The sequence below is a fragment of the Trachemys scripta genome, chromosome 11, assembly GCF_013100865.1.
Source record: "Trachemys scripta elegans isolate TJP31775 chromosome 11, CAS_Tse_1.0, whole genome shotgun sequence".
NCBI lineage: Eukaryota > Metazoa > Chordata > Testudines > Emydidae > Trachemys > Trachemys scripta.
This window is the reverse complement of record NC_048308.1, coordinates 24,199,300-24,215,506: the sequence shown is the minus strand read 5'-3', so window position 1 is coordinate 24,215,506 and position 16,207 is coordinate 24,199,300. Positions and strand designations below refer to the sequence as shown.

Below are 16,207 nucleotides of genomic sequence, written 5' to 3'. Positions count from 1 at the left end.
TCTGATTTTATCACACTGTCAATAGAGGGAGGAAATCAGAATCACTGCTAGTTGATATCGACAATGCACAGCTCTCAATAATGTCAGACTACTGACACACAACCCCAGGAGTTTCCTGAAAATTTTGGTCGCTCAGTTTTCACTAAGCATTGACATAATACAAAATAAACAGTAAAGCTTGTATTCTTGGGCTAGCTAGCTACCTGGAAATGTTAACGGGCCTTGATCTCTGATGCATAATCCCTAGTTTATGCCAACCCCTAGAATTCTGTAGCTCTTTCATTGCCTTTTACTGACACCCCACATATCCCTAATATTCTCATCTTTGTGTTGTGGAATGATTCTGTCCAAAGCTATCAGTATTCCTGGACTGTGCTGCTGAAAAAAGTTCAAAGCTCTACTCCCCAAAGGAAGGCAAGAGAAGTAGTTCACTATACGTCTCAGTATATGGTATAGGCCCTTACATTCACATTTAAGTGTTTACGTATGTATCTCCTTACAACTAAAAGAGAGGGTAGTGAGAAAGATAGGAACGAAGAATACTATATTATTCTTATTTAAAGAAAAAACTGTGATGTCAGGTGTCACTGATACCTAGACATCTGAACCATGTTAGACTATAAGCTTTTCAGGCTAGGGAGAGTCTTTTACTCTTTCCCAACCCAAGTACCTGCTCTGCACGTTAGATTGACTAGCCAACCCAACTACAAGAGCTGTTCAAAGCAACAAGATGTCTCATTGTGGACAAAAACAAGTTTACCTTAACTTTACATTCTTGAATTTTGTGGTGGTTTCCATTATGAAGAGTTGCTGGAGTGGTGCTCATCTCTTTGTCAGGTCTATTAAGCTTGACTTCATTAAGGATTTCACCTCCATAATCACCCAAGTGGTACCTGAAAGTTATAAAAGGGGAACATTATACATTTTAATGGGAACACCATATTATCAAAAAAATAAGCTGTACAACACACACAATTTTCAGTTTTATGAAGTTGACAGTGAGATTTAAGCCTTCAACTAAGCAAAAAAGTTCAAAAGTCATGTATACATACAGGAGCAATAGCTTAATTTGCAAAATATGTTACTATGCATCTGAGACAGAAGGAAACGCCTTTATTTAATGCAGTATTTTATACGTATTTAAAGTGGGGCTCTCATAGTTAATGTTGGATGGCAACTTTACCTTTTTTCCACAACTTCTAATGTTAAATGCAACAACTCCCGTTTTGTTTTCTCTCTTCTCTTAATCATCTCCAAAATTGTTATGGCTCTGCTAAACTCTCTTCTTAATTTCAACATCTTCTCATAAGAGGCTTCATCATTCTTTCGATTCTATTGAAAATGGATGGAATATTAGTCAGAGCATAAATCAAAAGCAAAATCTGGAAGATTTAAATTGCATCATTTTAGCAAAATATTATACATTGCAGGCTTGTGGTCGGAAAGCAGAATCTGACCATGTGAATCGTAGCATAAACCTTTCACAAGAATAAACTATTCAGTGCACCAAACCGTAAGTATGATTACAAGAAAGGAAGAGCATTATCTCTGTAAAGTCAAATCCTAAGCTAATTTTTTTCCTTCAAAAAAGCTCCAATCAAGTCAATGGAAGTTTGTATAAATAAAGAGCTGAGGATTTGGCCCAAAAATATTTTGCTTACCTAGATTCTGCAAGTGATGAGTTTTACTATACTAAAGCTTTAAGGATAATATCAAATTATGAAAAATTTAAGACTGTACAGTTCCAGCTATAACCAACTTAAGCTAGTGATTAGCAACTCAAACAGCTGATCTGTATTGTGGTGTTCCTCTGTCTCCCACAAACAGGTTCAAGTAAATTGTGGTACAAATCAGATATAAAGTCATTATTAGGTTGGTTTGACACAATTTGGTCTTGACAAATCCATGCTGACAGCTATTTATCACCTTATTATCTGCTACATGTTTGCAAATTGATTGCTTAATTATTTGCTCCATTTTGTTTCCAAGTACTGAAGTTAAGTTGACTGGTCTGTAATTCCCTGGGTTGTTCTTATTTCTCTTTCGGTACTATATTTGCCCTGTCCAGTCCTCTGGAATCTCTCCTGTCTTCCATGACTTTTCAAATATAATCGCTAATGGCTCAAATATTTCCTCAAACAGCTCCTTGAGTATTCTAGGATGTATTTCAACAGACATTTAACTTGTCCAAGGGTATGTCTACACAGATGACTTTAAAGCACTGCTGCAGCAGTGCTTTAACATGGCTGTGTAGTCGTGGCTCCAGCGCTGGGAGAGCGCTCTCCCGGCACTGTAATAAAACCACCTCTATGAGGAGAACAGATACCAGCGCTATCTACACTGCCACTTTACAGCGCTGAAACCTGCATCGCTCAGGGGTGTGTTTTTCCCCCTATTTTAGCCTCTGATCCTGCCTCATTTTCATTGGACATCTAACATGCCAGTAAATGCCAATCACTACCAACTTTTTTCGTAAAAACCGAAATAAAATCATCCTGCCTTCTGAGGTATTTTAAGGTATAATTCTGTGGCAGCTTTGAGTAATTTTTTTTTTTTAATGGAGATGGTTTTTTTTAGTTAAATAAGAAAATAAATGCTACAATCTGTGCAGTATTCTACTCTAATATTAAATATAATTTATTTTACACTGCCCCTTAAATTTTCAATGCATTATAAATTTTTGTACTGAAAATGCTTAGCTACACTGCTGAAGTTGTCTGGTGGAAGATGGATGTTTAGGAACAGTTGGAGCCTTCGGCATCCAAGGATGAATAGGATATTGTTAGGGCTGTTTGGCACCCTGTGATGAGGCAGCTACCCCTCACTGGCAGAAAAGGGGTTAAAAGCAGACCTAGGGAGGCTGCGCTGGAGGCAGCCAGTTAGAGAGGGGCTGCAAGCAGCAGCCAATCATGGCCCAGCAAGCCCATATAAGAAGGGCTGCAGGGCAGAGCAGAGTTGATTAGTTGACTGGAACTAGAGGAGAGAAGAGCAGGCTCCTAGCAGGGGGAAAAAGCCCCAGCACCTGGGACAATTCAGTGCTGCAAGCAGGGACCTGGCTGGCTGGTAGGGCCTGCAGACTGAGGCTCTGAGGTAAGAGCAGAAGAGAGTGCTAGAGCTGCATGGGAAGCGGCCCTGGAACAATGGTCTGCAGTTGCCATTGAGGGAAATGGCTGGGCGGAGATTGCAGGTCCCCCAGAAGGGAAGAACACAGAGTATGACACAGCTGGAGGGCAGTGTCATGAAGAGGATGCCGCAGTCCTGGGAGTGACGGGTCCAAAAGTAGAGATGACATTGGGCGAGATGCCACCAGAAGAGGGCGCAGTGCTAATTCCCAAGATAGACAGTAGGAAGCGACACAGTGGTGAGTCACAGCCCGTCACACACCCAAGAAGCAGTTGAGAGGATGCATCGCCTCTTTCCCTCCCACTTGTGGCCAGGACAAGGAGGAGACTTAATACTCTTTTCTTCAGCTCAACTACCAGTTCCATCATAACCCTCTACCGCTGCATCCAACAACAATGGATAAGCATGCTAAAGACATTTCTACTAAAATGATCAGGTGCTGCACAGGAAACAGATTGTAAAACCACAGTAGCAGGAGTATGACCTTTAGCTACTTTTATTATTAGAAAACAGGCTAGATTACAATTTATTGTGTCAGTTTAACAAGGTTTAAATTTACTCAGGACATTAGACAGACACTAACGATGAATGTAGTACAAAAAGACTAGTTGATAGAAAACAAATTTAGGCATATTATGGAGTTATCCTACAAAGTACTGAGCACTCTGGTCTTTGCTGGATTGGGACCACAGTGCTTAACATGCTGCAGGATCCAGTCCTATATTCACAAATTACCTTTCGAGTCTGCATTTTCTCAGTTCTCCTCCGAAAGGCAACGTAAGGGTCATTGTTGGTGGAGCCGTCCCTTTTTTCTTGTTTGATTTGAGGGATAAGGGATGGCCCCCTGCAGTTCTTACGTTTTCTCACCCAGTAGTCATAGACAGCTTTAATAAGGTAATCATCCTCATTTAGCAGCAATTTAGCTTCCTGAAGTGTTACAAGCTGAAAGAAAACACAAAGATGTAGTTCAGTAAGAACAGCAATGAGAAAGTCATTTACAATCTTCATTCATCCTTCTTTCTAAAGCTTCTAGATAAACCCAATAATTCTCTTGCATTGAAAGGCTTGATTTGCACTGTAACAAGAAGGTCATGTACTCAGCCTCAAAAGGAGTTCTGTGGCAGAGGCATATGAGGTAGTATTAAGCCTACCATCCACGCTAAAGTAAAAGAACATGATAAACATCAGCAGTGGAATTTTTTTTTAAGTTATAAAATAAGTGATATCTCCACAGTAACCACTGTCACTTAGCACTAACACAGTAATTTTGTCTATTCTGACTGGAATGAATACTAGCCTTAGTGGCCACACGCACCTGCTCACATGCCCATACAGTATCTACTGAGAAAAGTATATGTACTTCATTTATATACAAATATATATACTACACTTTTCAAAAAAAAAAAACAGCCACTCTGTCCATTACTATGAATAACATTTTAGAAATTCTAAAATATTTAGTTTTTCTTCCTTTGGTTTTCTTTATGAAGGAATATTTTTAAAATATCAATTCTGCACTGGGAACAGGATTCATTATTTAATTTTGTTCTCTCTGTAAAGGAAAGTGGACTTTTGGCCAACCCTACCTGCTAATTATATTCCCACAAGGGGCTCTATTAATATGGACTCTGAGGGGCGAGAGGGGTTGTCCTTTTGCTTACTTAGGTAGCTCCTCAAATTGACTGACAGGGTCATTTGGCATCTTTCTTCTCTTCAGCTAGCAACTGACCCTCATTTTAACAGATTTTAACTTCATCAGCAGAACCCACATTCCAAATAAAACTAAAATACAAACTATGTACAAAGTAAGATTCTTAGGTGGATTCCACAGTTTTGGAAGCCCTTACAGAAAAGCAATTTACAGGTGGGATCAAACTTGTTTCTGCTTGTGGGGATCCAACAATCTAGAAATTGTTTTTTGCCCAGTGGTTCCTAACACTCAGATTCAGTATTCTGAATCCTATACCCCAAAGTATCAGCAGAAGCTCCACCATCCACAAAATGGTCCATGAAGTTATGTAGAGAGCACCAAAAAGCTGCCTGACATTTTCTCTACGCAGACACTCCCCACGAAGCAGTCACATTATAATCAGCAATTCCTAATGCCTCCACAGGACACACAAAACCCTCTGATATATATGCTTCCTTAACACGTACTCAAATCCATTTAGCAAGGACCAACAGAAAATGAATTGTTCTTTCTTGGCAAGAACACAAGAAAAACAAGGAGTCTGAAGCACTGACTTCTTTGACTTTGTGTAGGTAAGTTTTCAGGACCCCAGTGGCATCTAGGAAATGCCAAGCTCTTTCATTATCAGAAGACACTAGGGGCCTAAAGGGAAGGAGAGTAATCTCTATATTCCTGTGCAACTCAGCATTCATCTTCAACGAAAAGCTGAGAACCAAGAGATGTGTTACTTTAACGCTGTGAAAAACTGGAAAGAGGAATCACCACAAGAGGACTGTAAGTTCATCCTAATTACAGTCACCAGAAAGGTCATTTTAATTGAGAGCCAAAATAAGAGTAACCAATGCCAGTGTTTTACAAGAGATAAATATTCAATGTTTGAAGCACTACAGTGGCCAAGGAGAAACAATTATTTGTTTAGCCAAAACCTGTTCCAACTGCTCTGAAAAAATCTGGCTACTAAGGGATGCAAACCTACCCAGTGTCTCTCCACAGCTCTCTCACTACTGAACCCACATAAGGAACAGAGCACCACTTTGATCTTTTGCCTCCTAGCACTGGTGCAAACCAAAAGAGTATTCCAAGTGAAGCTGTGGAACCATTGAGGTAGACAACTTTCTTAACCTCAGCTAAGTGTCTGCCTCACTTTGAGAGACAGCCCCAGACGTTTCAAGGTTTGCTTCTCACACACCAATCCTTTCAATGTAGTTTTCCTTCGGCAGTAAAATGAAATGGCCCTGGAGACATCAAATCCAAAAAGAGAGGGCCCTTGTTGATTAGATCATTAGTTAACTAGCTTGAATTGTAAGGCCAGGCAAGAGACACTAGAATCAATATTCCTTCATCTCCCTTTACTTTTTAACACAATCCTTGGGGGATCCACTCCATTTCCCTCCAAATCAAACTCATCAAGACTGATAGCTTTACAACTCAGTTAATCGCTTGCAAATTGAGGGCTCCTACCAGGACAGTTATTCTTAACGCTCTGAGATTCTTCCCCATTTATTCTAAGAGAACATTCTTCTCTGACTCAGGTTCTATTCCTGGTAAGCATCTGGCACATAATAAACAAGACCACCATAGTTTTGTTAAATGAAGGACTGACTAGCTTGGAGACTGTCTCCTAAAACAACATTAATGCTAGTCTCACTGCTCTAAGCTCAAGGACTGACATATGCATCCCTTTCTTGCCTGGGCCATGTCTCCTGGGCTTTTCCCCAATTTCAAAAACTGGTGTTGCTGGTGATGACTGCCCTGTGAGGGGCATTCAGTAAAATTCTCTGGGAATTCCCACAGGCAGAGATTTGTCTGATCATGTTGCCAAGAACAGACGCATGCAGCTCTCCTAACTGAGCCCCCTGAGAGTCAGGAAAACACTTAGGAGATGACAAGAGTGCTTCCAGGCCCGTTGCACCAGTTCTATGAACAAAATCATAACTTAATACTTGTTCAACTTATGGAAACTTTCTTCCTGGACTTCCTTACTTTTTCACTCTCCTGCACAGAGTACTAATGGCAGTACTAAAGAGAGCCCCCAGATGTACAATTTACTGAGGTGGCATGAACTGTATTCAGATCCAGCTGTGAAAGGTACAGGGGCTCCTCCTTTCCCTACCATGTTTCTCACTGTGGTTGGCCTCAACTTCCCAGCAAGATCCAGCACCAGCTGGAGATCCTAGCCACTGTCTACCCAAGGGTGGAAAAGGGTGATGTGATCACTGTAGGCTATTCTGCTCCCTGGAAAGGATACACACAGTCGATTCCACACAAGGATCACCTCTTGAGTGTCCTCTTCTGAGGCTCCATCTTTAGCCAGCTAAGAGATGAATTGAAGCATCTTATCCATGGCTAACATAGAAAAGAGACTGGTTAATGAAGACATGTTGCTAACTGAAGAGAAAAAGGAGCCAAAATCTTCCTTCGGTCCTTTGGTGGAGCTATCCAACTAAGCAAAAAAAGGAAGAGCAACCCAATTTCCCATTTGCTGGAACCCCCATGACAAGGTGTAAAAGCACTCTGGCATGAGAGAGGTGATGATCTAGCCAGAGTTATAAAAGAAAAGCAGAAGCTGGTGCAAAAGAGGGAATTATAGAGGAAGAGCATGTTCTTTCTCCAACCAACTGGCTGAAGTGGAAAAGATCACGTGTTTATTACCAAGTAGTTTAAGTTGATTTGTTCTTGTTTTGAGTTTTATTTTTTGAAATGAAGCATGCCTGAAAAATGGAATGTGAAGTGACCAGTCACTGGGATTTTTATTTTTCCCTTTCCTGATTTGTAAGTCATCATCTTACACTCCCTACAAACAGAAAAGTAATTTGTGTCTACAACCTGCAAGATGTGAGGGTTTAATAAATAAATAAATAAATAAATAAATAAAATTAAAAAGAGAAAGATGTATCTCAGTAACAGATTAGTTTATTCACCCATCACACCATCAGATTATATATAGTTTATTATTGTTAAGGTTAACAATGTCAGCAGAATTACCTTTCATAATTATAGTGTAATACAGAGAAACTATTTAAGAAATTTCTAATACACGTTTTGCATATTTAGGGTAAAATATTAAAATAGTAAATCATTAAGGAATTTTTATAAAAGACACAGCTCAAATTAGAATCTAAACTCAGAGCTGGAGGGTTGTGCACCACCAAGTACTGAGCACTCAACTCCAACTGAAGTTCTATGATTTCCACTGAAGTCAACAGAAAGAGTGCTCCCCAATTCGCAGGATCAGGAACTAAGTTTGGAAAGTAAACTAAAGCAACTAAAGATCAGCCTGTAACAACAGAAAAATCCTGGATTTAGCTTGTTTTGGGCGTTTTGGTTTTCTTTTTAAATTACAATACAAATTTAAAATGTCAGATTTTTTTTTCAAAGTAATAGAATTTAAGGCCAAAAGGGACCACTAGAGGATCTAGTCTGACCTCCTGGATATCACTGGCCACCACCACCACCCGCACACCAAACCCAAAATTAGACCAAAGAAAAGGAACGCTAAGGAAAATCAGGATGTGCAAGCAAAAAACTGTCAGCCTACTAAAGCTGATATCTCTTTAACACTGATATTGACAAAATAGGATGATAGCCGTCCTCTTCTATTGCACTAAATTTTGGAGTTCAATGAGGACATTAAAAAAACAAAAACACTATTTCACTTACCATTTTCATTCTAGGTAATTAAACATTTAGTGAATCTACCTGCCTAATAGATAAAGAGGAGTACTGTGGTTTTATGAACACACACTATGCATCTGGGGTTGTGTTTTTCAAACAACTAGTGGGATACAAAGTAATGATACTCAAAGGTTAAGAAAAATATTAAAAGATTAAATAGAAGTGAAACAAAAACAAAACATTAATGAGAATGATTATCAGTAAAAGAAGAGAGGATTATTTTTTAAAAGAGTGCAATACCTGATTCGAACTGGCTTTTTCAAGCCTGTCAATCATAATTTCAAACTGTAGCGGCTTGATTTCCATCTTCCGATTGAGTCTGTTTAATAACGTCTCATCTTCAGAGTCCATATCATAATCTGGTTGTTCATTGTCCAGATTAAAGGCTGAAACAGAACCATGTATAAAAGCTGCTTTTAGTTACAGAAGTCACTTATTTATGTTAAGGATTCCAAATTAAGATATTACAGTAACGTATCAGAAAACAAACAAATCACCATTTTTAGCTGCAAATTAACACCCTTCAAACTAGCTGACCTCTGTTATGTCTTTTAAGTGTGTAAGTTTCTCATTATCTGTTAATTTTAATGTTTTCCAATATTCTTATATATTTAATTTAAATTAAAACCTACTTTTCTTTAGTATATATACACTAAATATATACTATATACTCAGCAAAAGAGAAAAGGTCAGAGCCAAGTTATATTAATATCAGATGCTGAATTATTAAGAGATTGAGTCACTTTATACATCAGTCACCATAAGATTTACTAAAAAAAAAAAAAATCTAATTTAAAATTTGCATTAAAAATCAGAGTTATTTAACATTTTACCCAGGCCAACTTAACTAGTCTCCCTCCAACCCACAAAAACAAAAAAATTTCAAGTGGCAGCTAAAATTCTGTCGATAAACTCACGTGCAAATTTTTCTGAAAGATTAAATTGTTATAATTTTCAGATGCAACCCTTACTCAGACACAACAAGGCACATGAAAAATAGAGCTCCAATGTAATTTTTAATTTACTATTTTTCCTATTTGAGATGACTTAGATAATTAGCGTACGTAATATATTGTGGGAGGGTTTTTTTTGTTTGTTTTTAATTTTTATATTGTGTTTATAAAAGTGCTCGATCAATACCAATGGAAATTAAGGCACTATTAATGTCAAAAACAGGTATAGCATAGGAGGAATAAAAAAGCAGCCAACTCTCTTTTCCCCTTCTCTCCCCAACGATACTGCCCTTATGACATGCCCAAGCCTTGACCTGGAAACACTGTTTCTCTAGAACTTAGAGCATAACTTCAGCTTCCATGCATATTAAATCTTTGTCTCTGTCAGTTAAGATGTAATCCAGACAGGACAAGTATTGGGTAGATAATGCAGCAATGCCAATTCATTTCAGATAGATGATTAAAGTCCTAACAACTGCAAGAACTTTCAATTAATGCTAACATTCAATTAGTGAATGTTTCAAGCTAGGAACCTAAAAGGTTGAAAATGGGATAAGGAGTCTTTCAGTTCCCCAAATCATTTAATTTTCATGATTACTGCAGTAGAACCATTGAAGGCGTATGTTAAAAGAAAATTTATCTATCTTAGGGTAACAAATCCATTCAAAAAAACTTTAGTATTTAATTCAGAACTGAATATAGGCTCTGTGCTATAAATACATAGATGATAATGAATAATATTGTTTATTAAGTACTGAATCACTGAAATTGTATTAAAAATAGCTCCATGATGTGTGTCAAAAGTTTACGCAAGATTTTATTTAGATGGAAATCTGATAATCAATAGAATGTATTACTTAGAAAAAGACATGTGAGGATGTTACAACTCACAACACTAGGTCCTAGTTTCTCAATGAAAGTCTATAGGACTCCATCAATGTCCATAGATTGAAAAGATGAAAACAGAACCATGAATTTGTAAAATATTATAGAAAATGGTACTTATAAAAACTTGCAAACCTGCACCTTCGTTCATCCACACTAAAATAAAAACAGTTTAAATAAAAAGCCAGCAGTCTTTCCCATTTAGAGTTTTAGAATTGCAGTGATGATACTTCATGTTACCAAGATTTCATTATTTTAAATGTGTATTACAGTTTTTGAAGAAATCATAAAAGATATGTAGGAAATTTCTACTGCGAATTAGCTGGGTCTAGAGTTGTTGGAGGGAAAAAAAGCCATGTTTTCAGTGTTGCCAACTCCAGAAATTTTATCATGAGTGCTGTGGTATTTTATGTTTTCCCTTAAATACCTAGCCCCTGGAGATGTATGTTTACAAGAGACTCTCAACTCTCATGAAAGAAGTGTGTAGCCCTCATGGATGCAGAAAAAACCTGAAAACACAAACCCTAATGGTTCAGACATCAGAAGGCAAATAAAAAGAATAAAAAATTTATAATCTTATGATTTTTAAGACGCAATTTCTTACTGGGGGGGCTGATGTATACATTTTGAACTGTTGGGGCTGATAATGCTCGGGTCTAAATTAGGGTTGTCGATTAATCGCAGTCAACTCATGCGATTTAATTTTTTTAAATTAATCGAGATTTAAAAAATTAATCGTGATTAATCACATTGTTAAATAATAGAATATCAACTGAAATTTATTAAATATATTTGGATGTTTTTCTACGTTTTCAAATATATTGATTTCTATTACAACACAGAATATAAAGTGCACAGTGCTCACTTTCTATTATTATTACTACAAATATTTGCACTGTAAAAATGATAAAGATAGTATTTTTCAATTCACCTCATACAAGTACTGAAGTGCAATCTCTTTATCATGAAAGTGCAACTTACAAATGTAGATTTATTTTGTTACATAACTACACAAAAAAATAATGTAAAACTTTAGAGAGTCTACAAGTCCATTCAGTCCTACTTCTTGTGCAGCCAATCGCTAAGACAAACAAGTTTGTTTACATTTACGGGACATAATGCTGCCCGCTTCTTATTTACGACACCTGAAAGTGAGAACAGGTGTTTGCATGGCACTTTTGTAGCCGGCATTAAAAGGTATAAACATGCGTATGCCTATTCATGCTTCCGCCACCATTCCAGAGGACATGCTTCCATGCTGATGATGCTTGTTAAAAAAAAAAAAAAAAAAAAAATTACGTTCATTACATTTGTGACTGAACTCCTTAGGGGAGAATTGCATGTCTCCTGCTCTGTTTTACCCACTTTCTGCCATAAATTTCATGTTATAGCAATCTTGGATGATGACACAGCACGTTGTTCATTTTAAGTGTTCACTTTCACTTCAGATTTGACAAAACGCAAAGAAGATATCAATGTGAGATTTCTAAAGATAGCTACAGCACTCGACCCAATGTTTAAGATTCTGAAGTGCCTTCCAAAATCTGAGTGGTGTGAGGTGTGGAGCACGCTTTCAGAAATCTTAAAAGAGCAACACTCCGATGCAGAAACTAGAGAACTGAACCACTAAAAAAGAAAATCAACCTTCTGCTGGTGGCATCTGACTCAAATGATGAAAATGAATTTGCATCGGTCTGCACTGCTTTGGATCATTATTGAGGAGAACCCGTCATTGGCATGGACGCATGTCCTCTGGAAGGGTGGTTGAAGCATGAAGGGACATATGAATCTTTAGTGCATCTGGCATGGAAATATCTTGCGACGAGGGCTACAACAGTGCCATGCAAACACCTGTTATCACTTTCAGGTGACATTGTAAACAAGAAGCAGGTAGCATTATCTCCTGCAAATGTAAACAAACTTGTTTGTCTTAGCGATTGGCTGCACAAGGAGTAGGACTGAATGGACTTGTAGGCTTTAAAGATTTACATTGTTTTATTTTTGGAGTACAGTTAAGTTTTTGTACATAATTCTACATTTGTAAGTTCAACTTTCATGATAAAAAGATTGTTCTACAGTACTTGTATTAGCTTAATTGAAAAATACTATTTCTTTTGTTTTTTACTGTGCAAATTTTTGTAATAAAAATAACCATATAACGTGAGCACTGTACACTTTGTATTCTGTGTGGTAATTGAAATCAATATATTTTAAAATGTAGAAAACATCCAAAAATATTTAAATAAATATTATTATTCTTTAACAGTGCAATTAATTTTTTTAATTGGTTGACAGCCCAGTCTAAATGTTTCATTTATTTTTAATTTGGGGAAGGAATACTGTACTTGCAGGAAAAAAAGAAAATACTGATTTATTCACTACACTTAATGAGGGGCATCTAAAAATATGCCTTAACATGGTCTTAATCACATTAATAGGGTTTTTTTGTAATAGATTAATTGCAATGGATTTAAAATTTAGTTGGTTTAGTTAGAATCTAATTTTGAAATGCCTTTATTTTATTTTAAAAATAAACTGGGGTTGCTGGGAAAGAAATGCTATTGTACCAGGATACCTTTTCTCACACCAACGAATCAGAAATTAACAAAAGGGACCTTACTTCTATTGTGCTAAAAGTAATGGATTATACTTAACACAGTGAGCCTTGGGATTGAAATTTAGTAAAAACCCCTTGCCTTTTAATTTTAATAGATTAATGTTTTTCACAATATACAAATTAGATTATCCACTTTTTTTAGAAGACTAATTCCAGACCAAAGAATTCTATTAAGACTATGTTCCTTTCTTCATCTTTACTGTTCAAAACATTAATATCTAAACAAAGACATAGTAGTGGTGTAAGAGTGCCACTACAGGTACAATTACATCATAGTATCTTTCTAAATCATCGAACATCAACATGCTTAATCAGATTTCTTTGAAATCTGGTATGCCTCAGAAGGGTGCAGGGTAGGCTTAGTGAAACAATCATTGGTGCTAGGGGTTCCGGAGAGATGAACCCCACCATCGCCTGCCATTTAAAAAAAAAAACTTTCTAGGTGCCACCTCCCTCCCCAAGGAGAGATCAATCTATATGATGTGATGTGAGTCAAAATGGTGTCAATCTGTTGAATTTTATTCAAGGTTGTTCATAGAATCAGAGAAATATAGGACTGGAAGGAAACTCAATTAGTCATCTAGTCCAGTCTCCAGCCCCAAGGCCGAGCTAAGTATTATCTAGACCTTCACTGACAGGTGTTTGTCTAAATTGTTCTTAAAAACCTCCAACGACAAAGATTCCATAACCTCCCTACGTAATTAATTTGTTCCAGTGTTTAACTACCCTTACAGTTAGGAAGTCTTTCCTAATATCTAACCTAACTCTCCCTTGGTGCAACTTAAGCCCATTACTTTTTGTCCTGACCTCAATCTTTTATGAATTTGAAGACTGTTATGCACCCTCAGTCTTCTCTTCTCCAGACTAAACAAACCCAGTTTTTTCAGTCTTTCCTTGCAGGTCAGGTTTTCTAGACCTTTATTCATTTTTGTTGCTCTTCTCTATACTTTCTCCAATTTATCCACATCTTTCCCACAGTGTGGTGCCCAGAATTGGGCACAATACTCCAGTTGAGGCCTTATCAGTGTGAAGTAGAGTGGAAAAACTACTTCTTGTGCATTGTTTACAATACTTTTGTTAATACGTGCAGGATGATGTTCACCTTTTTTGCAACAGTATTACACTGTTGATTCATTTAGTCTGTGATCCACTATAACCCCCAACTCCTTTTCTGCAGTTTTCCTTCCTAGGCAGTCATTTCCTAGCGTGTATTTGTAGTACTTTGCCTTTGTCCTTATTGAACTTCATCCTATTTTATTCAGACCTTTTCTCCAGTTTGTCAAGATCATTTTGAATTCTAATCCTATCCTCCAACATGCCTGCAACCCCTCCCAGATTGGATTTGTCCACAAACATTATAAGTGTACTCTCTATGCCATTGTCCAAGTCATTTACGAAGATATGGACCCAGGACAGATCCATGCATGACTCCAACTTGATATGCTTTTCCTGCTCAACTGTGAACTATTGATAGCTACTCTGACTACTCTTTTCCAGCCAGTTGTGCACCTACCTTACAGTAGGTTCATCTAGGCTATATTTCTCTAGGTTTTTTTGTTTTGTTTTTTTAAAACAGAAGGTCAAGTGAGACAGTGTCAAAAGCCTCAATAAAGTCATCCACTGCTTCCCCCCATCCATAATGCTCGTTACCCTGTCAAAGAAAGATATTAGCTTGGGTTGACATGATTTGTTCTTGACAAATCCATGTTGACTGTTAATTACCTTATTTTCTTGTAAATGCTTACAAATTACTGTATATACTTGATCAAACCAGTTCATTTATAAGCCGATCCCCCCAAGATGGATAAGTAAAAATGGAAAAATTTTATGACCCGTTCATAAGACAACCCTATAATTCAGAGGTCAGCAAACTTTGGTTCCCGGGCCATCAGGATAAGCCGCTGGTGGGCTGAGATGGTTTGTTTACCTCGAGCATCCGCAGGCACGGAGGTAAATCTAAGTAACAAAGTGTCCTTGTAGGCCGGGACAGCAACTGGTGGGGAAACTTTTTTTGGGGGGGGGGGGGGGGGAGAAGCTGGGAGTCAGGGGAGTAACTCCAGTGACCACCCCCCACATGACCCCACCCCTAACCCGGGACCCCCACACTCTCCCCATCCCATCCCACCCCACCTTATCTGGAGAGGCTGTCTCTGGCCTGGCTGGAGCTGCTCCGGCAGGCTGGCAACACAGCCACAGTCTACTCCAGCGGGCCATACTGAGTGGTGCGGCTGCAGCATGTTCCAGCGGGCTGGGCCGGGTGGCATGGCCACAGCGTGCACCAGTGGGCCAGGCGGCACGGCCACATCCTGCTCTGAGGGACGGGGCCAAGCGGCACAGCTGCAGCCTGCCAGCCCCAGAGCTGCAGCTGCTTCGGATGCTGGGGGAAGAGCAGCATGGCAAGAAGCGGAGAGACTCTGGCCCCGTCTCTTCCCTTCTGGCTCTGCTGCCTCTCCTTGCTCCCTCTGTTGGGGGGAGGGGCTGTGTCCCACCTCTTCCTCTCTATACCCGTTCATAAACCAACCCCCTTCTCTGGTGCATCCCTTTTTTACTAAAAAAAAAAATCGAGTATATATGGTAATTGTTTGATTCATTATCTTTCCAGGTACCAAAGTTAAGCTGACTGGTCTATAATTACCTAGGTTGTCCTTATTCCCCTTTTTATAGAGAAGTACTATAGTTGCCTTTTTCCAATCCTTTGGGATCTCTCCCCTTCTCAAATTCTCAAAATAATTTCTAATGGTTCGAAGATCTCTTAAGCCAGTTCCTTAAGTAATCTAAGATGTATTTCATCATGGTCTGCTGACTTGAAGGCATCTAACTAATTCTTTCCCTATTTCAGCCTCAGATCCTATTCTATTAACAATTATGTTCCCTACGTAGTCATAAAATCACTGCTACCTTTTTTGGTGACACTTTAGCCATTATGGCGTTTTCTGTTACTGTCTTTCACTCCTCATCGAGTAAAGGGCCTAACCTCAACTTGGTCTTCCTCTTGCTTCTCACGTATTTATAAAATATTTTCTTGTTACCTTTTACATTCCTAGCTAGTTTAATCTCGTTTTGTGCCTTAGCCTTTTTAATTTTGACCCTACATGCTAGCGTTGTTTTTTTATATTCATCCTTCATAATTTGACCTAGTTTCTACTTTTTGTATGACTCTTCTTTGAGTTTCAGGTCATTGAAGATTTCCTGATTGAGCCAGGGTGGTCTCTTATCATTTTTCCTACGCACTGAAATAGTTTGCTCTTGTGCCCCTAATAATGT

General features: G+C 38.2%; 1 protein-coding gene across 2 annotated transcripts in view; it reads right to left on the bottom strand.

Moving 5' to 3' along the window:
- Nucleotides 1–16,207, bottom strand: part of EPC2 (enhancer of polycomb homolog 2) — an 84,394-nt gene that overhangs the window by 33,162 nt on the left and 35,025 nt on the right. For both annotated transcript variants that reach the window (XR_004647643.1, XM_034785356.1), the window contains exons 3-6: nt 8,729–8,874; nt 3,859–4,065; nt 1,184–1,332; nt 761–893 (exon numbers count right to left, since the gene is read on the bottom strand). Coding sequence is in view for 1 of the 2 variants with exons in the window: in XM_034785356.1 (XP_034641247.1) it covers nt 761–893; nt 1,184–1,332; nt 3,859–4,065; nt 8,729–8,874 (635 nt within the window). In the remaining variant the exon portion in view is untranslated. The remainder of the gene's footprint in view (nt 1–760; nt 894–1,183; nt 1,333–3,858; nt 4,066–8,728; nt 8,875–16,207) is intronic.